Here is a 21,387-nt window from a genome sequence, read left to right as displayed (position 1 = left end):
CGCTGCGGACCAATCGGAGCCCCCCGCGTGCACTGAGAGCCGGGTGTAGGGGGGTAGTGCTCAGCGGCTTAGCGCCGAGCCGCCATGATGGGTGAGGGCAGCCGCGCACCCCGTGAGAGCTTCAGAGCTGGTCGCCATTTCTATTTGGCGGCCGCTTCTGCATAGCTCCGTATAGAGGCGGGAGGGGCGTGCTGTGCCCTCACCTAACATGGCCGCCGGGAGGGCGGGTCACGTGGGCGCGGCATCCCTCAGCCCCGTTCCGGCGGCGCCCGTTGTGAGGCGGCCGCGGCGGTGAGCGGGGGACGGGGCTGAGGCGATACGGGGGGACGGGAGGAGGCGGAGAGGCCCCGGGGCGGCTCCCCGGCGGTAGAGGCAGAGGGCTCCTGCAAACGGGTCCCTGAGGTGGGCCGGGGTGGGGGAGCGGCCCCTGAGGCGTTCCCCGGCTGTGCGGGGCGCAGCAGGCGGCGGGGGCGAGTTGAAGCCCCGGAGAAGAGAGCTGGGTGCTCGGAGAGGCCTGGGGGCGCAGGGGATGCGGTCTCTCACCTTCACGATTAACGCACAGGGCACATAAGCCTGCTGCAGTTGTCCACCCGTGACTGCTAACGGCCGCTTAGCAAGGCAGAGGACCTCCAGGACAGAAAGAAGGTGCAAATTACTAATTACGGCTGTCATAATTTACACGTGACGCGCAGTGTTCTTAAATTGGCGTTTCTTAGGCTTACAGCTCAGTAGCCGCGACATTTCTGCACCTCGGTCGCTAACGTTTCAAGGAAAGAGAAGAGACCCGGAGCGCCCGGCGGGACCCGGGCGGCTGCAGGTGGCTCGGCTCGGCTCGGCTCGGCTCGGCTCAGCTCCGCACGCCGCTCCTGCCCGGCTGACGCGGCCGGCAGAGGTAGGTTGGTGCCCTTCGTGGCCGCTAGAGGGGGGTCGCATGCTTTGTGGATAGCTTTGGTGGTCACCTAACGGCCGGGTGGCTGGCCGGCCCGGTTCGGGTGTGTGGGGGGGATTGGTGGGTTGTTGTTTGTTGGTCGGTTTTGGAATCGGGAGCGTTCCGTGTGTCACTTCCTCAGTCTCAAAAGTTAACACTTTCTACACAACTATGCAGTACCTTCATAGCTGGTACTGTCACAGTCTTCATTTCTTGGCTCAAATTTCTCTTCTCTGTTGCTTTTTTTTCCTCTTACCAAGTCCCCAGACTCATGAGGAAACATATATAAACATATATAAAATAGCAACTGTCATCTTTCTTCCTATAAAAGAAAAAAAAAGCGATCCCAGCAACTACAAGGCTTAAAGCTGACCTCTGAAGGAGGTCAGCTTTAAAGCAAAGTCAGAATAGCTATTAAAGTATAGCAATAACATGAAAATGGAAGATAATACAGCGTACATTTTATACAAGCTAGACCAAGCCAAAAGGGGAGGACCTTCTGTTGGGATGCTCTTGGTTCTGTTTGGATGCTTCCAGACAGAGCATGAGGGGGTGAAATGCAGCCTCTGCAGATGGATTCAGCATTCAGGTTGGCTGCCAAGCTCTTAACATAATTATCCCAAAGAGTGTCTGAAAAACATAAGTGAGCCAAGTATAATAGATTTTCATGAGAAGATTAGAAAGTCCATTCGTGAAACTAATGACACTTCCACAGAAAAAGTATTTAAAAAGTCTGGGGAAAAAAATGTTCTAGGCTTTTTTATGGGGAAAAAAAAAATTTACACCCAAATTAATTCCAGTAAGGGGTGAATTCCATGTGTTGAAAGTCTCTGCCTTTCAAGATTCAATCTTGAGGCAGACCTTTGGGATGCGTAGGGGAGGAGGGTGTAAGTACTGCTGTGTTGTGTAGCTCTGATTAAGATTCTTCAAAAGTTGTCAGAATGTTAATGATATGGAAATATTTGTATTTGCTTTCTGTATTCCTCTAACCTTTATTATTTGAAGTTTTTTGTTAAGTGAAATTCTGTTTTTGTATTTTTTTGGCATTTTAAAAATAAAAGCTGTAAATTGCATGCATTTTGTGTTTATGTAGGAAATTTATTCTAAACATCAAATTCGGTGTCTACTTGTCTGATAAATTTCACTTAAAATTCAAGCTTTGTCAACATCAATTTTTGACGGAACTGGTTATCTTGAGACTTGACAAGATCACTAAATTTGTTAGACTTTATCTCAGAAACCTAGGTGTTGTCTTCATGCTCTGTTTTCTAATCTTCTAGTGTGTTTCCCTTCAGGGAATTTCAGTATGTATAATGCATACAGTTATCTTGAAAATCTCTGAGTATGCTGGCAAGCTTGCTTACTTCAGGCGTATGCTAGGACTGAAGTCAAAAAGATTCACGGGGGAACGTTGTGAAAAACTGTGCATGGGATATGCAGCTTTACTGCCATTTAGAAGTAAGGGGTTGATTATGTGCTGATCAGTTAAAGACAGCAGTAGCAGTCTATACTAGTAACTTTTTTTTAAAGCAGATGTTGTAATTAAGAATGAAAAGATAAAGTTACTTGACACTTAGGACCCCAAAAATCCTTGTAAAAGGACCCAAAATGTCTGAAATGTTAAGCTGAGAATTTTCATTGAGGAAAACCCAGCTTGCTGCTGTGCTACATCTGCTTCACATGAAAGGCAAGTTGTTCAAATGCCCATTTTGGTGTATGGCCTGAGCTAGACTGATCCTTCAGTGTCCATTTTTCTCTTGGGTGGATTTGGCCAGAAATATGAGATGTCTCTGTATTTAATGGAAGAATTCAGCAAGAGAGCTTTCCAGAGGCAAGAATGTGAACAAGATGCACTGCACAGAGGCTTAAATCCTACCAAGCACTTCTCTAAGTGCTGCTGGTGGTAGTCCAATACTTCTTTTACTGCTGCTGTGGAAAAATGATTCTGTCTTAGCAAAACTCAATTTTATCCATCCCAGTGTTTGTTGTTGTTTTTGTTTTAAAATACTAGGCACAGGTTAAAAAGACTTTCTACTTCCTGGGATGTGGTGTTTACTTAGGCTCCTAACATTGCAAAACAATCCAAAAATTGTGAAGACCTACCACAGAACTCTGCCTTTGAGCCTCGGATTAGAGCTTCAGTTAGCAGTAGGAATTACAGGAAATAGAAAATTATTACATGATACATGTAGGAATATATATGTGTGTGTATATGTATATATATAGTATAATATGTAGATACATACAGAATTTACAGGGATTACATAAGTTTCTGGATTAACTGGTTTTAGCTGTGGAAAGAAGGAACATCTACGTTGCTTTATCTCATTATTTTTACTAATGAGCAGGACCTATCAATTGAGGAAAAGGTAACTCTAGGAGGCAGTTGCTAAGCGATCCTAATAAATCTGCCAGCTATCTTACATCTGTTTGGTCTACCAAAACACAGAAGAAAACATCTCTAACCAAAATCCCAGTTGTACCTTAAAGGTTCTATGTTAAAAGTTTATTCTTGTTCTGTTCCCAGAGAAACAAGTAATAAACAAAATCTTGTCTCTTATTAAACTGTAAACTCAGAAAAGCGGGAAGCTTAAATTAATAGGAAATAGACTGCTGTGTTTTTGCTCAAAATGGACATGCAACAGAACTTTTTTCTGTTTTATAAACTGAAACTAGTAAAGATGAGCTGCATAATCATTAAAATACCTGTGCTTTATGTGCCCTTGACGTTGCCTAAAATACACCACAGATAATACCATAAGTATGGGTCACCATAGTGTTGCGAAACAAAGCACAGGGGACAGATGGCCTTTATTTCCAAGTAGGAGTGTGAAGGACTGGGTTCGGACGATACTGACACAGTTGTGGTGTGGGTGCCAAGGGGGGTTCATCCTTTTCTTGCTGATTCTAGATCTAGCCACTGGCAAGCTAGCAAACTCAAAAGTTCAAAGTACTCTGTTTTGAACAATTAATCATCCTCAAGCTTCTTCTCCCACGAACTTCAGAGTCCCAGACAAGAGAGATAGTATGTTCTAAAGATCGTGTGTAATTCCAGTGTGAGATTAAAGTGAGAGTAAATTACAAAGCTGTCTCTCCCACAAAACACAGACATAAATGAGATGGTGCTCTTGGCAGTGGTGGCAGTATGGGGCACAAAGGGAAATATCTCGTTAAGTAGGGTCTGTGTTGTCTGATGTCTTGTAGATTGAAAATTAAGTCTTTGCACTTGCAGAAGATGGCACGAATCCTGAAATGCAGACTATGTTTTTGACTATTTTACTCATTGAATGCATACAGAAATTGTGATACATGATTCAAATGATTCTTTGTTTAGACTTGTACAGTACTGTAGTACTTCTTCCTGTATGAACCAAGCTTATCGATCTTGTTTGTTTGTTTGCTTCACGATGTTTTATTAATGTATGGTCTTTTAATCTTCAATGATAATAGAATATATGCAAGTTTCAGTCCCAGGATGGCTCAGAAGAGGAACTCGAGTGGGCGGTCATTCCCACTATTGCTGCTGATGATTGTTGTGGCCTTTGTTCATTTAACTGTCTGTCCATTTACAAAAGTGGAGGAAAGCTTTAACCTACAGGCCATCCACGATGTTGTGTACCACCAGCTGGACTTGGATAAGGTGAGTTGAAAAGAAGGTGTTCTTTTGTGGAAGCTGTTAAAGCCTGCAACATCCTTCTTTATGCAACATGAATATGATTTATCCTGATTTTTTTTTTCTGGTTTGTCTATCTTACTTATGTTTTCCCTTTTGCAGTATGACCATCATGAATTTCCTGGAGTTGTCCCAAGAACGTTTCTTGGACCAATTTTTATCGCTGCTCTTTCCAGCCCAGCTATATACGTACTTTCTCTGTTAAAAATGTCCAAGTTTTACTCCCAGCTGATAGGTATGAGAACTTAGTCCAGTAGTAAACATACATATATTCAAACTTGTTTTAATGTTTAACGTTGTTGTAACAGTCAGTGTTTGGATCAGTGGTTAAAACTCTTTTCTGTAATGAGGGATTTTGGAAACTGTAGTTACTTGGAGCCAGCACAGCAATTCCACCTCTATCTTTTGGACTAATTAACAACACAGAGAAAGTTTTTGCTAACAGATGTCTAACAGTGTAGAAGAAGCAAATGTCTTCAGAGAATACATTCTCATGTATACTTGCGTAAATACTTCAGAAAATATTGTTTGACTTGGGCATAGAAGTATTGACCTCTGTGGAAAAGTATCAGGCAAATTAAAGGTGGGTTAAAATAAATAAATTGATGTGGGTAGGTTTTTTTTTCCTCTTCTTTAGAGTGGCTTATAATGTGAGATCTTTTGTATTATTCGTAATAACTTCCCATTAGTTACATATTTGTCCATCAGGGATCAATCTGATATTACTCATATTTTCCCACTTTTATTTTTCTAATAGTCCGAGGAAGCTTGGGGCTCAGCGTGATTTACACGTTATGGAAGTTGCAGAAAGAAGTTAGAAAGCAGTTTGGAGCAACTACATCAACAGTCTTCTGTCTCATAACTGTTACTCAGTTTCATTTGATGTTTTACTGTACACGAACCCTTCCTAATGTGTTTGCACTTCCTTTTGGTAAGTATTTGCATAGAAAGAATTTTAAAATACAAAAAGATCTCAAATGTGTGGATAGTTAAAATATAGAAAAAAGTATGGTTAGACCAAATTTACATATAAATTTATATATATACACTTGGTTAAATGGTGTGATAATGAGGTGAGAAAACTTAAGCAATAGTGGCTTTTTCTTTTTTACTGTACATGACTTGCAATGAATTGAATCTAGTTGTATTGAATCTGAATATACATGGAGTTTGTCAGAGTTTTGAGTACACATCTCTGCATAAAACAGAGGCATTGAAAAAGACAGTAGGTACACCTGCAATTCAAAAAAAAAAATCTGAACATAATCTACACAGGAAACAGCTTTCTCATGAGACTCTGTAACAGACTCACACAGTAAACTCTCCACCTTTCTCTTCTGGAGTTAAATGTAGCAGTTTGTACACTTAAAGAGCCAGAAAAAAAAAATCAAGGTCAAAACCCTACCCTTACACATACAGGTTTTTCCCCAGAGATGACGAGAGGAAAGATTAACCGCATATGACAGATACTAGCTTAGTCACTTAATGCTTCAGTGGAAGTTGTTCAGCTAATAAAATCATGAGGTTGGTATAAGAACCTGTGTAGAGCAGAACTGAAAACAGTACAAAGAATGATTGAATTGTCAAATAACCATTGTATAGTAGCAGACTTTCCAGATCATTTTTGTAGATATTAGAAAATACAAGTTCATTTATGTGTTTGTGCTGTTACTATTTCACAAGTAATCAACAGGTATCGTTCTCTTGTATTTTGCTTAGGGTTCATGACTGCTTTACAGTGTAGTCAGTGTTATCATGTGATTTGAACTGCAAAAACGTAGAGGTAACTTCATCTGTGGAGACAGGGTGCATCTCTGGCTAACCATGCAAATGGACTAATAGTTCCTTCTCCCTCAGTGATCGTTTGTAGTCTTTCATATTTGAAATGGGTTCCAGTTCTCATTAATAGAGAATATGCTCATCCAATAGAAGAATCATAGAATAGCCGAGTTGGAAGGGACCCACAAGGATCATGGAGTCCAACTCCTGGGTCCCCCAGAGGTCCACCCAAAAAAAACAGAGCATGTGTCTGACAGCATTGTCCAAACACTTGAACTCCAGCAGGCTCAGTGCCGTGACCACTTCCCTGGGGAGACAAACCTAACTCTTCAGCAGATATTGAGCAATAATAATTATGAGCCTTAGTTTGAAAGGCTTTTAGTACTCCCTTAAGTTTGAAGGAGGTGAGGATCAAAAGCTATTAAATGTACTATTTAGAAAGACTTGCCAGATGTTCCTTCACTGGTTATGCTTTTCCTACTTACTTAAGCATCAGCTATAGTATGTTGCTTGTTTTTCTAAGTCACGTTTCTGTGATGAGGAAGAATGTCTAGACCAGAAATAATAGAAAGACCAAGGTGGCAAGGGGTGGGAAGTTTGAGTAACAAGGTGCCTGTATTAATAAAAGTATTACCCTGTAGAAAACAAATAATTCAGACAGTTTTGTTTTATTTTTACAGTGCTGTTGGCATTGACATATTGGATACAGCAAAAGCAGAGGCCATTTGTTTGGTTCTCAGCTTTGGCAATTATAATCTTCAGATCAGAGCTTGCCATATTCTTAGGCCTCATGCTTCTGGTGACATTATTAACTAAAAGAGTCTCCGTTTTAAAGGTGCTTTCCCATGCTATTCCTGCTGGAATTTTTTGTTTGGGTAAGTATTTGCTTAAGGGAGAAAAAAAAAAAAAGCCACATACTAAATTTAGCAAAAGTCTGGAGATTTGCCTGTCTTCTCTGGTGACCTGGTCCTTGTGGCCTTTTTTTGTGTGATTCCATTTGCCAGTAACACCACAAACATAATTATTTCTTAGAATGTTTGTGAGTGAGGAACTAATTGTGCACAGAGCAGTAGAAAGATACTATGACCTCTGCCTTTAGATGCTTATAGTATCTAAAGTCCTAGTCTTGAAAAAGCTTGGATGTGTGTGTTTAGTATAGTATAATTAGTACCTGTCTGTAGTTCCAGGTGCATCATCAGCTGTAGTATCTGTTGCTGTGATGACAAGCTGAAACCTGGATAAAATAGAAGTGTGACAGACAGGGATACTGAGCAAGAGGGTTGTGGGGAGAGTCACAGTTCAGCTTTGTGGATGCTTAAGGTTTAAGAAAAGTCTCCTTTGTTTCCCTGTTTCTTTATTACATTAACTTGAACGGCTTAGGTGATTATTCACGATAGTTTGAGAAATTTTGTTTCTACCCATCCACAGAAAGCTTGTGCACATAAGTAAGCTTTTCTGCCAGCCTACCTAATAAAAAATGCTGTCATTAGATGGCTGATGATGAACTCTGGTAGTGTGCTGTGCTTTCCACAGTAGAAACAATGAATGATCATTGCATGTGCGTTTGGAGGCACCTCATAGTGTAAGAAGCCCAATAGGAATTTCACTGGTACTCCCAATCTCACCTTGGCAAAGTTTGCAAATACCAGAGCAATTCTCACAGAGCTGAGCGGAGGAGATGGGACTGATGGATTTGCTGTTCTTTCTGTTTGCTTGCCTTTAATCCCTTATCATCATTCTTCCCTCCCACCTAATAAATAGTGACAGAATTTTTAACTTTTCAGCTTTACAATAAAAATCCACTTAGTATCATTTGAAGTTAAAACATATTTCTTACCGTTCATTATACTTAATGCTCTAACATTCTTTTTAAAACAAACTTTAATTAAACCATTGTATTTCACACCTGGGATTGCAGTGGGGGAAAATCTCAAATCAGATTCTTATCTGACATACTTCTATTAAGACTTCCATTAAGAAGTGCCTCCCACTCCTGCATTTCCATGGCAAGACAGATATATTCAACCTACTCTTTGGCTTTGGGGGAGACTTACAGTGCATGTTCCAGTTTGTGTTATTCTTGTCAGTCAATGTGCACTGTGGATGTGCTCGTTTGGTTTTCTCTGTTTCTTAGTTCACCCAGATTTGTATTTAATTCTTTCAGGGCTAACAGTGGCTGTGGATTCTCTATTCTGGAGACAACTTGTATGGCCTGAAGGGAAAGTGCTCTGGTATAATACAGTTTTAAATAAAAGTTCCAACTGGGGAGTATCCTTTGAAACATTGAGGGGGAAAAAGATCTTCAACACTGTCAGCTAAAGAAAAGACCTGTTCCTGAGACTCAGTTTTGGTGTTGATGAAATACTTAATGAAAAGTTGAATTTATTTGAAGTGTATGAGGCAATGTCTATTTCTTAGATATTTCCTTAAATTTAAACTTCTGTTGACTTTTTGCTTCTTCATGTTCTACCAGTATAAATCCAGGTTTCTTCCCTGTAATTTTTTGTTTCTTATCATTAGTGCTGTTTGATATACCTCCATTGGATGATATGAAAGTACCTAGACAACTGCTTTTATTTCTCAAAGAGTAAGGGAGTAAACCAAATCCCAAGTGATTTGTGGTATTCCAAAAATAATATCTGTGATATACAAAAAATCTACTGCATATTTGCAAAGTTTGTGTATGCAACTGGAAAGATTATATACTTTACTTCTTAGTGAAAGTATCCTTAACTCTCCCTCTCCTTTTCACCGTGAAGACCTCCCCCTTCTTGTGGTATTTCTATTCAGCCCTGCCTCGTGCTTTGGGATGCAGCATAATATTTGTACCTTTAGGTGCAGCAGAAAAGAGAACTCGGATATTACTTTTGCCAGCACTGGGCTTTATTTTCTTGTATTCTTTTCTCCCACACAAAGAGTTGCGTTTTATCATGTATACTTTCCCCGTCTTCAACATAGTGGCTGCTAAAGTATGCTCACGAATGTAAGTTTGAAATTACTTTTTTTCTTTCTGAAAATGTAAAAAAGAAGTAAAGCTGTTACTACTAATTTTATGCACTTCTTTCTGTCTTGGAGTCTGGGTTATCTTAAGATCTAGAGATGCTCTAGAAAAGAGGTCTTCATCATTGTACCCATGCTACTAGTGAGGGAAATGAAGAAAGAAAAGTGATAGGATTTAGAAGGATAATTTGGCAAGTCTGTGGCAGAGTCAAGAGCAGAGTTCTGATTTTTCTGTCATGCTCTTGCAATTCAGTTTATTTTATCCACCAGAGAAAAGGACATCCCAGGGTACTAGTGTGGCGTCAACATAACTTTCCTCAGAAGATAGTTTAATATACAAGTGGAGCTTATGAAACATGGAGTGTGTATTAAATAGTTAAACTTGGGTATACTGAGTAAACAAATTTAAGTTGAACTCTGAACTTCTTTGGAGGAGAATACATTTATAGCTAGAAGTTAAAAAAAACACAGAAATACTTAGCTTTACTGATAAGCTTTCAATAGCTTTATTAATGAGAATATTCAAATGTGTTTGTCACTAGAAGCTAGTCTTGTAGCAATTAATAGTAAATGCATTCCTTATACACAATTGTAATTAAGTTTGTACTGATCTTTGAAACAAAAGTAACAGTTTAGTCTTATTTTTTTCCACTCTCAACAGCCTGAATAGCTACCGGAAGTCCTGGCTGTACAAACTTGGATCTTTTTTTGTTATAATGCATCTTGTAGTTAATGCTGCTTATTCAGGAACATCATTATATGTTTCACATTTCAATTATCCTGGAGGAGTAGCAATTCAGAAACTGCATGAGTTGGTACCTTCAACAGCAGGTATGTAAAGCTGTTTTGAGGTACGTTCACCTAATTTCAAATGTAACTTTAGTGATAGTGTATCTTTATATGTATTGGACATTGCTTCTTTGTACTGTTTTTGTGCATCTTTTCTGTTGCTATTCTGTTTATTTAATAATCTGAGTGTTCTTACAATAATTTTAAAATGTTTTTTTCGTTTACGTAGAGGTCTCCGTTCATATTGATGTGGCTGCAGCACAAACAGGAGTCTCTCGGTTTCTAGAAATCAATTCAGATTGGAGGTATGTTATGAACGAGGTATTTTGAACTGAAGATAAGCATCTGCTTTTTTTCTTTATCTTTTTTTTTTTAATATGCACAGGGGCAAGCATCACAGATTAGTTTTTTTGTGCAGCATATTTATTCAGCCAGGTCAAGAACAATGCGAATCTTTAAAGAATTTGGATATATGCAGTGCTGCCACTTCAGGAGCTGATCACCGTAATGTTTTTGATTTGTATTGGTTATTTTTTACCTGAATAACAGAATCTTTAAAGATATCAGAACAGTGCAAAAAAGTACCTTACTAAATCCCCATTATCTTTAATACAGCTATGTTTGGTATTTCACTAGATTTTATGAAAAACAGAAGTAGAAGAACATTGTTCTTGGTAGAACAGCATATATAATTGTGGGGAGATCTCATTTTATTTGTTTTTAAGTGATGTGTTGCAGTGTGAGGCCTACCTGTGTATTAATATTCAAAGTCTATTTTTATGTGGAACATCCTTCAAATAGATGGTATTGAAGTTGCTGTCATGTGGACTGTGTCATGTGGTCACATTCATTAGCTCTGAGGGAGAGCAGTTGAGTGCTTTGTTACCATGAGCAGCAGTGATGTACACAAGCCATACTAAGAATCAGAATATTTAAACGAATAGTAGGGGACGTTTGTGGAATGGCGTTGTTTGCTTTTCAGGATGTATACCAAAAAAGACATCTTCCTGATCTTAGGCCTACCTCGTTAGCTGAAGTCAGGGTTTCTAATTTAAAATGTAATGTTAATGAGAAGCAAAAGCAGTACAAACAGATTTTGGATTTTGGTTAAGAGGTACTTTGAACATGGAGTTTTCTTCCCAGTTAAGGTGTTCAGGATAAAATGAAGAAACATAGTTAATTTACTGGCATGTTTTGAGATTAAAAAGTATTCTGGAGTAAAGAGAAGAAAGGAAAACTGTGCTTCTAGGACAACTAGGAATCGTTTAGCTTGCTATGCCTTATTTTCCGTACTTTCTTGTAAGGTCATGATGGTACTGACAGCCAAAAGCTGAATTTCTGTCATATTTACCAATCCAATGTTTATTTCAAATTTTTTTTTGCATCTTCAATCTAGAGAAGGTCTTAATACATGAACAGTCAGGAGGAGATATTAAATTATTAGAGTACAAGTGATCATGTATGATACCTAAAATGTTACATTCTGATTTTGAATATATATATATATATATACACACACACTTATACTACTCTAAATGTGACTATAAATGCAACTTTGCTCTTAAAACAATGCTTAATTTCAATGGGCTTTTTCAGATGGCAAGGGTGTTTGCATGGCTTCTTTTTTTTTCTTTTTTCTTCACTTTTTGCTTGCAAGGCTGTAGTGCAGTGGGATTGGAAAGCAAATGAATAATATCCCTGTCACTGATGCATGGTTCATAGTTTTGCAGCTATAGGGTAGTTTGTCTCTATCAGTTTTATCTTTCCCCATCATAAAAAGGCCTCAAGGGAGGGCTGATTCATCATAAAGTTTCACAAAAAAAGGGTCAGGCAAAACCTTCAACAGAGCATCATACATGGGACTGCCACATTGTCTGACAGCACAATAGTGCATGGGTTAGTGGCACCAGCTGTCCATTTTCTCTTTATGTAAGTATGTGACAGTCTTTCAGATGGGTGAAAACTAACCTACCGTCTTCATAGACAGATTTATGGATGGAGTGGCTATGAAGACTGATGATTCATCAGGATAACTACAATCCACAAATAGAAGTGTCTTAAAAGTTAAAAGCTTTCAGTGGTGTGCTTAGATTAGATCTATATGCCTCAAGAAAAATTCAAGGGATCCATTATTTTTCTTCAAAGGGTGATTGAAAGAAGCTTGGTGCAGATTCTTACACAGAACAGGTGTTACAATCTTGTCTTCAATTAGTGCAGTCTCTTTGAACCAGGAATAAATATGCTATGTAAGCTTAAAGTATTAAAAAATAAAATTCAGAAATGCTTGCAGCCAGATGAAAGGCCTTTTATTTGCTGATGGAAAAAAATGCAAAATTAGTAGTTGGTTAAGCTGTTATGAAGTATATCATTCTTTTTGCCAGCTTGAACACACGTACCATCCTAACTGGCATTACGATCTTTTTGGAAATAGCAGATGAAATTAGTGTACAAGATTTTTAGAAGAAAGCACTTAGTGTGCAAGATCTAGTTCTGTGTTTAGCTAATAATCCACGCAAATCCTCCAGTTCACTGTAGAGTGCTTGTTGCTTTAAATACCTTAAATGTTAGTGACTTTGCTATCTCTGGGAATGCTGTAAAATTATGAAGTGAGGTTATTGTTTCCAGTTTTTCATAGAGAATTCTGGCAGGTGGGAAGCCAGGTCAAAAAAAAGTTCTGCCATGTGTAAGATGCAACCAGGATTTACTCGTAGGTGCATCTAAGAGTGGTTAGGGTTGGGATTGTACCACTTCAGTACCGGTGTCCACTGCTGTAACAAAAGCCACAGACTTGAATAAGTTACTTGTGAAATGTGTGGGAGGAGTCAGGTGCCTAAGAACAAGAGCTACAAAAGCTGGTGGAGAGTAGTTTGCAGAAAAGGGCAGCAGAAAGGGTGAAGAACTACACCACTCTTCACTTGGCTTACAAAGTATGAACACTCTGTATAGTTAGTTAGATACCTGAGATTGTCATGTCATAAACTAAAGGTAAGTAACCTTCGACTTAACCTCTGTCATCTGTACTGTTTCCCATCATTAGTATAGAATATCTTTTTGGAATATAGAGCAAGGATTCGAACACAGGTCTCGCACAAGAAATACAGAAAACTGTGGTCTATGGAGTGTTGTGGGCTGGACTTACCTTACTCTTTCCCCTTTTGAAGTTGTTTGATTGAGGAGACTATTAGGACTGCTGTGTCCAATATGAGCATCCTAACCCTTGGGCTATAAATTCCGCCTGCTTCTTGTATCTTCAGTGAATGAATAAATAACTGTTGCGAAATAGTGCAGTGTCTTCATGGGACAGTAAGCTCAAAATCTAGAAAATTAGGTTCATGCATCTCCGTGAGAAAGAAACTTCAGTTCAGTTCTGGGCTTAGATCAGACATAGTGACTGAACTTATACCTAAATTTTTCACATCCCTGCCAAATGCTTAAGTCACTTGGTTTCTCATCACTTAAAGTATCTCTACAGCTAGTCTGAATATAAACCCTTTCAATAAATAACTCAATGGACATGCTAGTTTGGAAATGCACTAGCTGCCTTTTATGTATGTGTTATATATTGTATTATATGTTTGTGTGTATATGTTTAATAACATCTACGTTAAGGTACTCAAACAAGTTTACAAAAGCTGACCCAAAAGTGACCTGCCTAAACACTTAGTAGATGAGGAAATTGAACAAATAACAATGCTGGGTTAACACTATAATTGCCGGGCTGTTCTTTCCTGCAGTGTTCAGGAAAGCCTTTTCCCTGCTCTTTTCTGGGGCTCCTACCTTAATGTTTCTATACCAGGAGAGGCTTCTGCTGAAGTGTTTCATAACTCTTTTGAAATTAAAAAAAAATAATAAAATTCTCATTCAAACCTGAGTTCTTGTAGAACAAAACTTAGAAATAAGTCCAAGGTTCTCTGCAGTCTTAAGTTTTGCTGCTTTTTCCACAGAACTCAGAGGACTAGCTGAGAAATTTTCTAGTAGTCCTGATTTAGATCATAGTAACAGCAGAAAGACTTGCCTGGAACAACTGGCTCCCTAAACTCGTCAAAAATAGTATTTTCTTTCCCAGTACTAATTGATTTTAAAAAGGGATATAACTGAGAATGTTGCGGTTGTATGAATGTAAATAAGCCTTCTATATTCTTTACAGGTATGACAAAAGAGAAGATGTTAAACCAGGAGACCAACTGATGTTTTCTTACACACACATACTGATGGAAACAAACCCTCTTCAAATATCACATTACAAGACAACCCACAGACCACTGGCGAATATACCTGGCATCAGTAAAATTGGGTTGAATCTTACTGCACTACCTCCTTTTACTTTAAACTTAAAGCCAAAATTAGTACTGTTGGAAAAACTTCCTCTATCATCCTGACTGTGAATTTTAAGTCTTTTGATGTAACTTTGCTGATGACTGAATAATGTATGACAACAGAAAATTGTCATTCCAGCACTGCAATTCAGCTTCTGTGAAAAGGTACAGAAAATCTTTATACTTATTGGTATTTAGCTCCGTCCTCTTTCTTACATGAATAGTACAATGCATTCCTAGTCCATATATACTCAAATACCAAGTTAAATATTATTAGGTGTGTTTGAGAGAGGCTACCTCTAAGTTTAGTGCTATTAAATAAAACTTGTCTACTTGGTTTGGGTAGCTGTTTCATAATGCAGCACAGGTATGTCCTAATTGTCCTATATAAGATACATTATGGAACAGGATTGTGCTATGGCAATAATTTGATATGTAATCTACATGTGCAAAGATGCATTACTTGATATATCTGCTGGACTGTAACCCCCTTAGTTGTCAGATTGCCTGTGTGAAACTTGAATGATGTTATCAGCATAGGAAAGCCATATTCATTGTAGCTTCATCACAGTACCTAATTGTGCCCTGTGGGCTGCTAAACTAATTAAAGTGAAAGGTTCACCTAAAAAGCAGTTGGACCTCTTGGCAAGCACTGTCTTGTAACAGACCTGAGCATTAAAGGATGGTTATATTTATTCCAATACTTCATAAATAAGCAGTACAACTTGGATTTCACAGGAAACTTTTTTTAAATAGTATTTTCCCTTTGCTGCAGTATCTTAATTTGCAGTACAAAAGTTTACCTATGAAAATATGTAATCAAATAGACTTGAAGATGATAGGTGTTATTTTGTTTCTTTATTAAATAGTCCTTTTGGAATTAAAATGCTGTAACTTAGCATGTTCTGTAATCTCTTCTTTATTAGATGTCTCTGTTAGGGATGTCTGCCTAGATTGCAGAATAGAAGTTAAGGGGTAAACTAAGGAAGAAAACTTAACATTTCAGTAATATGACAGGGACTCCACTAGTGTAAAAATTCAGTATTTGTGAAATAAGCATGGGCAGAAAGCTATTTGTTACTGACTGAGAACTCAACAGTAAAAAATTCTTATTGAATAACTTTTTTTCCACTCTTCAAGCATATTTCATTCAGGAACTACATTTACCTGCATTATGCTTCAGTTTTTAGGACTATGTTTTCTTTTTATCCTCTAGATTATGTATCAAGGAACTGATCTGGTGGGGTGGAGCCTGCTCCACTGTGGGTGGCTGTTGTGCAGGCTTCCTCGCACTGAGATCTGGCAAAGGCGACCTGCAGAACTTGTTAGTCCAGTCCCTGGCTCCTCTTGAAATTGAAATCGTTGAAGTATTATCTATTTGACTTGTCTTTGGAAGAAAACTCAGCTTCCTTCAGAGCCAATTTGGACATCAAATAATTCACATGGTACAGAAAGAAGTAAATGTGCAAATAGCTGAGAACTTGGAACGCTGTGAAGGAAAACTTTTGAGTAAGGATGTAAGTCCTTATATGTTAAGCCTAATCATTTACTTTATATAACTCCCCCACAGCGTAAGCTGTAACTTGAGAACCTGAAGTGAAATTTATCGTGCCCAATGTGTAGAGAAATATCTGGCAGTGGTAGCAGTATGTACTACTGCTTGCAGCCTTGGTGCTGCTGAAGGTAACAGCTATGAGCTCAAATTGGCTTGTTTAGTGTGTGTATATATATGACTTATCTGTTGGGGGGAGAGAAAGGAAGATAAAAGTGCATATGTAAAGGCAGAAAAGAGATACTGAAGTGCAGTTTTGGACAGTCTCTAAAGTTTATTTAGGTCCTCTTACATCTTGAGCTATATATGTGGTTCTTGGAAAGTGCTTAGTTCTTCGCTCTGAAACCTGCCTGGGATTGTAGATCATGACCCATGCAGCACTGTAGCACCAGTGGCTGTATAACTGAGGTGACAGTGGGTACATGTAACCCCCTACAACCTAGGCTGGGAGTGTTACTGTAGCCCACACCCAGAATAAGAAGGGGGCACCTGCCAAACTGCAGCAAAGATTATTGCAGTTTTTCCCCAAAAGCTACTTTCAAAAAAAAATAAAAAATAAAATAAAACCATCTCACCTCTCTTTTAAATGAATGCTCTCATCTGTATGTCTTGTTGCCTTTCTTTAAAGCGAGTAGCTTCCCTAAGTGACAGTTTTTCTCTTTTAATGTAGATTAATGTCAGGATATTTGTATGGAAGAAAGCATGGGTTTAAGCCCCCTCAGATATAAGAGGGCATCAAGGAAGGTAAACACCAAGTTTGCTTTTAGGGGCTAGGGTTGGAAGAAGCCTTGAGTTACTACAGGTGTGGTACAGGAAAGAGACATGCTCTGAAACCTTAGTTGGAACTTACAAAGAGACTTCAACATAATAAATTTCTCATTACCATTCAAAAAACTCCTTTTGTCTCGATTGAGTCTTGGCTTAGATTATAGCTTTTCTTAATAATAAAAGATGGAATGAAGTAAGCATATTCAAATAATTGAAGGTTGAAATAACCCAAACAAAGCAAAAAAAAATAGTATGGTCCACCTGTAAGTTATGTTGTGATTGTGGCAGTTAAACACAGAATGGAGTTGTAAATAAAAGGCATTGAACATGTATAATGCTGCTGGAGAACAAGATTTTAGCATGTCTTATGAAATTCCCTGAAGGTCATCAAATGTTGTGTAACATCACATTTGAAGCTTGACTTAATTTCTTACAAGCAACATTTGTTCCATTAAGTAGCAAGGCTAACAAATGATTTGGGCACAAATGTCACAATGTTGTGTCACCAGGAGTGGCCCAGAGATGGTGGATAATCACTGTCTTGTACCATGAGGTTTAGGAGAGCCTGTGTAAAACTAAATAAAGTAGTTGCATATTGCGTGCAAAAAGTTGCAGGACTTGCTGGTAGAAGCTATTTGGATGATGAAAGTAAAATCAAGTTCAAAACAGGATTAAACAGCTCACTCTTCCATTACAAACTAAAAAGGATCAAGGAGTAACTTCCAGTTCACAGATTCTCTTGAAGTATTTATAGCTGGGGAAAAATACAGACTGTGTTTACCGTATACCTGTCCTATGTACCTGCTGTGGGTCTCAAGAGAGAATGCAGGGGTGAGGAGAACTGGAGAATGGTTGTCCTGGATCAGACATAAAATATATTTATATGTTTACACTGAGAATGGTTGGAACCTGACTCAAGTTCTTCCCTTTACTATCCATGTCATTCAAGCCATCAGAATACAACATCAGTGCAACATAAGTGCATAATGTGTTTGGAAACAAACATCATGCTCCTTTTTCTACTCCATCCATGGTCCTGTCACACATCCCCTTGGTGAGACAGATTACATGTTTGGATGAACAAGATGGAGGATGTGCTATAGTTCACTGCTCTAGGACTATACCACTATTCCTAAGCACTTCTACTTCTTTCTGTAATGCTAAGGAGCCTGAAAGCTGATAATAAAGTTTATGGACTCCTTTACCTTATCTGTTTCAATGGGAGTGAGCGAGCGTGTGTTTCCCTTGCATCTAAGCACTCTTCCAGGTATAAGAGAAGCTACACAAAAGTCTAGTGCTGCCTTCCTCACTTTATTATGTTCATTCTTAAATTTGCCCCCCTGGAGAAGTTTCCTTGTAATTTAGTATTCTAAGAGTCTTTCTTTTACCAATGACTTCACTTTCTATTTGCAGGAAAAGAACAAAACCACAGACTGAGTTGTATCACCAGTGTCAGCAAGACTGTTTAGCCACAGCTTTCTCAGTTAGCTGGTTACATAATTAGTCTCAGCTATGTCTTAAAGTGAAATTTGTCACTATCTGCTTAACACACAACACAGAAGATTACAATGGTGTTTGCAAAAGTTGCTGGTTCGGTGACAGAGAATACCCCACAGCAAAGATTTTCTTTGATTCAAATATGATTCCTATGCTTAGGTAAATGAAAAGTTTTATATGCAACTTAAATCAACTCTTTAGATTACCATGAGCCATTACAACTACTTTTGGTTGTTCATTTAAGATAGCAAGGACAGTCAGGTTTTTTCTTCTTCTCCTGAAATTCCATATCTTACTGTCATGGGCAGTCTTTCAGAAATTCTGCTTTATTTCAGCTGCAACTGCTTTTGGTCCCATAGCAAGGTTTGATTTCTGTCCAGTTATGTCAAGTGTAAGGTACAAATACTTTTGAAATGGAATCCCTCTTTTCCTTTAAAACTGTCAATTTAAATCCAAAGACTAAAAGAAGGTATTGGTTCATACAGAGGGGAAAAAAAAAAGGGCAAAAAAAAGCGAGGGGGTGGGGGGGAGTGGTAAGGACTGTTTAGGCATAGCTAGCTTTTGGAATCCAAGCTGATACTTAAGCTGGGGATATCACTGTGGTTGCCATTTCTGGTTGGTGTGTTCATTTTATGAAACAAGGCAGTTTTGGGTCAGTTTTGCCAGGAAGGTAAAGAATCACTCTTCCTTGTAGCTAAGAATAAAGCAAAGGATGAATGTACTTGTGGGAGGACTGAAATATTTGGTTTTAAGAAAAAAAATCTAAATCTGTAATTAGAAAGTGATATTCACTAATTACAGGTTTATTTTCCCTGGGTTTGGAAATACCTAAATGCAGTTTGTTACTGTCAGCTCTGTATAGTTATGAAAATAAATACTATTTTAAGGGACAGGTATTTCAACAACTGTACACATCTGCTTTGAGCTTGTCATTTCTATCTACGTTTTATTAATCACATCCTTATGCTACAATTAAACTGTTCTACATTGAGATTTCTATTCTTTGTAAATTGAGAATAAATTCTTGGATGGTGGGGAGAAGCCACGAACATTCCTAGTAAATAGTCACTGGCCAAATTCTGCAGTCAAGCAGGTTACTTCATTTTTACTTGGGTAGGAAAAGAGGCCAAATGGAAGTGGCAGTATGGGAGGAGCATTATTCACAGGTTACTTGTGCATAATACATATATATATATATATGTATATATATGTATATCAATAAATACATTATACACCTTTGCAAGACTTGAGTTTTTTTTAAAAGACCATTACACATCTACTTCTTCCCCTTCCTACATTTAGTACTGCAAAATATTTCTTGCTGCAGTATGTAGTTAGTGGTTACACCTGCCTACTCTTAGAAGACACAGAAGCTATTAGATCCTTATAATGACATCTCTAGTACCATCTGCTCCAAATTTATTTCTGAAGTTGCTAATGTACTGAAATTAATGTTTAAATAAAGTTTGTGTCACCGTTGCAGATCCACCAAGTCATTATGCATTAGGGAACTATGCTGCTGCAGGGATTGATCCAGCAAAAAACTCAGCTTGACGAAAGCTCCCACTTAACAGAGCTTGCATTTTCTTGCTGTCTGGGAGAGTATGATGTAAAAATAAGGGAGTTTTCTAATAAAGTAGTTTCATCACAAATATTTAAAAAGTTGGAATATATGAAAGCTTAGCAATCACTAAGATTAAAAATAATCTCTATAAAGTAAAAATCAATACAAAACCCACACATACAACAACTTACCTCAATACTTTAATGAAAGCTTTCAGCACTGCTTTTGAAGTCATTCATTTCTCAAAGTCATTGCTTGAACTGGAGATGGAAATAGCTTGTATAGAAGAATCAAGACTTAAATCCAAAAAATAGCAGCTTTGTGCTTTCAGTCTGTCCTGTTTTTATTTGAGAGATTCCATCTCTGGATTTTTTTTACACCTGTGTATTATCTTTTTAAAAGTTCTAACATAAGCTTAATATTCATTAATAACCAAGCTGATATTGAAACAGTACATTTTTAAGAGCTAATGCCCTTCAGAAAAGTAAATTGCACTTGCAAATGAAGTAGACTAAGTTTTCCTTCTTAAAATAGTCACTAGTTTTCATGCTCTCAGGAGAAGTTTTGACAAAACCCATGACTATACAATTAAGTATCCCTAAGAAGGAGAAGATGCAAATTGAGGGCTATCTCAGAATGCCATCATTGCAGCTTTCCACACAAGAGTAACACAGGAGCTGCAGTAAAGTCTGCTTTAAAGCACGGGAGCCAAGATACTCCTTTCCAGAGAACTGGGATTTTCAGGTAAGCTCCTGCTGGTATGACGTGGCTCTACAATGCTTTAAGCCTAAGGCTGTATTCATAGTCATACTCAAGCCTTGAGTGAAAATTATCCCTTGTTTTAAAAAAAAAAAAAAAGTTCCTTCACCCTCTACCTACCTCTCCTGGTTTGGAGAGATTAAACATCTTACAAAGGTCAAGGCTGTATTCACAGTTAAAATGTAGGGGGAAAAAATTGAGATAATAATTAACCAGTAGCCATTTAAACGTGTTTCTCACTAAACTGCTTCAAACTCACCTAGTTCAAGCTATACATAAACTAGAACAAGTTGTTTTATTACTGCACAAAAAGCATGTACCTGTTCTCATGTAACCCTACAAGAATAGAAAAATGCTGGCTATTGACAGTATTACAAATTACCTTTTAAAATACTGAAGACAAAATGCAGTATTAGTTCTTCCTAAGTGCACTATAGAATTTACTGAAATAGTTCAGGTCTAAATGTAACTGACCGAGTAACAATTAAAATACTTGAAAGTACAGAATGCTTAGAGGAACATCTTGGAAACCCAAAAGTCACCTGGGAAAGAATTCAATAAATTATTTGTTGATTACCTTGAGTGAAATTAAGAGAACTTAAATCTATGTGTTTATGTCCAAAGAGATACATGGAAAACCAATCTTTTCACATACTACAGTCTGATTACATATTTATGATTACAATTAAATTATTCTCTGGTTGTCTTTAATCCTTTTTTTTTTTAAAAAAAAAAAAGGCAGTGTTGACTACCACTAGAAAA

General features: G+C 38.0%; 1 protein-coding gene across 3 annotated transcripts; it reads left to right on the top strand.

Annotated features, from left to right (window-relative positions):
• Positions 1-84: 84 nt before the first annotated feature.
• ALG12 (ALG12 alpha-1,6-mannosyltransferase) lies at positions 85-19,545 on the top strand. 3 transcript variants are annotated; one of them, XR_014582459.1, is made up of 12 exons: positions 85-291; positions 717-892; positions 4,379-4,568; positions 4,704-4,836; positions 5,359-5,532; positions 7,061-7,255; positions 8,545-8,648; positions 9,140-9,363; positions 10,042-10,211; positions 10,399-10,474; positions 14,317-14,650; positions 15,702-19,545. XR_014582459.1 is itself a non-coding variant. In XM_083831488.1 (12 exons), exons 4-12 carry the CDS (start codon positions 4,404-4,406, stop codon positions 14,546-14,548), a joined length of 1,473 nt encoding a protein of 490 aa, XP_083687614.1. In that variant the 5' UTR covers positions 85-291; positions 563-645; positions 717-892; positions 4,379-4,403; the 3' UTR covers positions 14,549-15,380. The 3 variants fall into 3 exon arrangements, 2 of the variants coding, with proteins under 2 accessions (XP_083687614.1, XP_083687613.1); XM_083831488.1 differs by lacking the exon at positions 15,702-19,545 and adding an exon at positions 563-645 and having other exon boundaries at positions 14,317-15,380; XM_083831487.1 differs by lacking the exon at positions 15,702-19,545 and having other exon boundaries at positions 14,317-15,380.
• The last annotated feature ends 1,842 nt before the right edge of the window (positions 19,546-21,387 follow it).

This window comes from Anser anser, assembly GCF_964211835.1.
Source record: "Anser anser genome assembly, chromosome: 1".
Taxonomy (NCBI): Eukaryota; Metazoa; Chordata; class Aves; order Anseriformes; family Anatidae; genus Anser; species Anser anser.
This window is presented reverse-complemented; position numbering and strand designations above follow the sequence as displayed.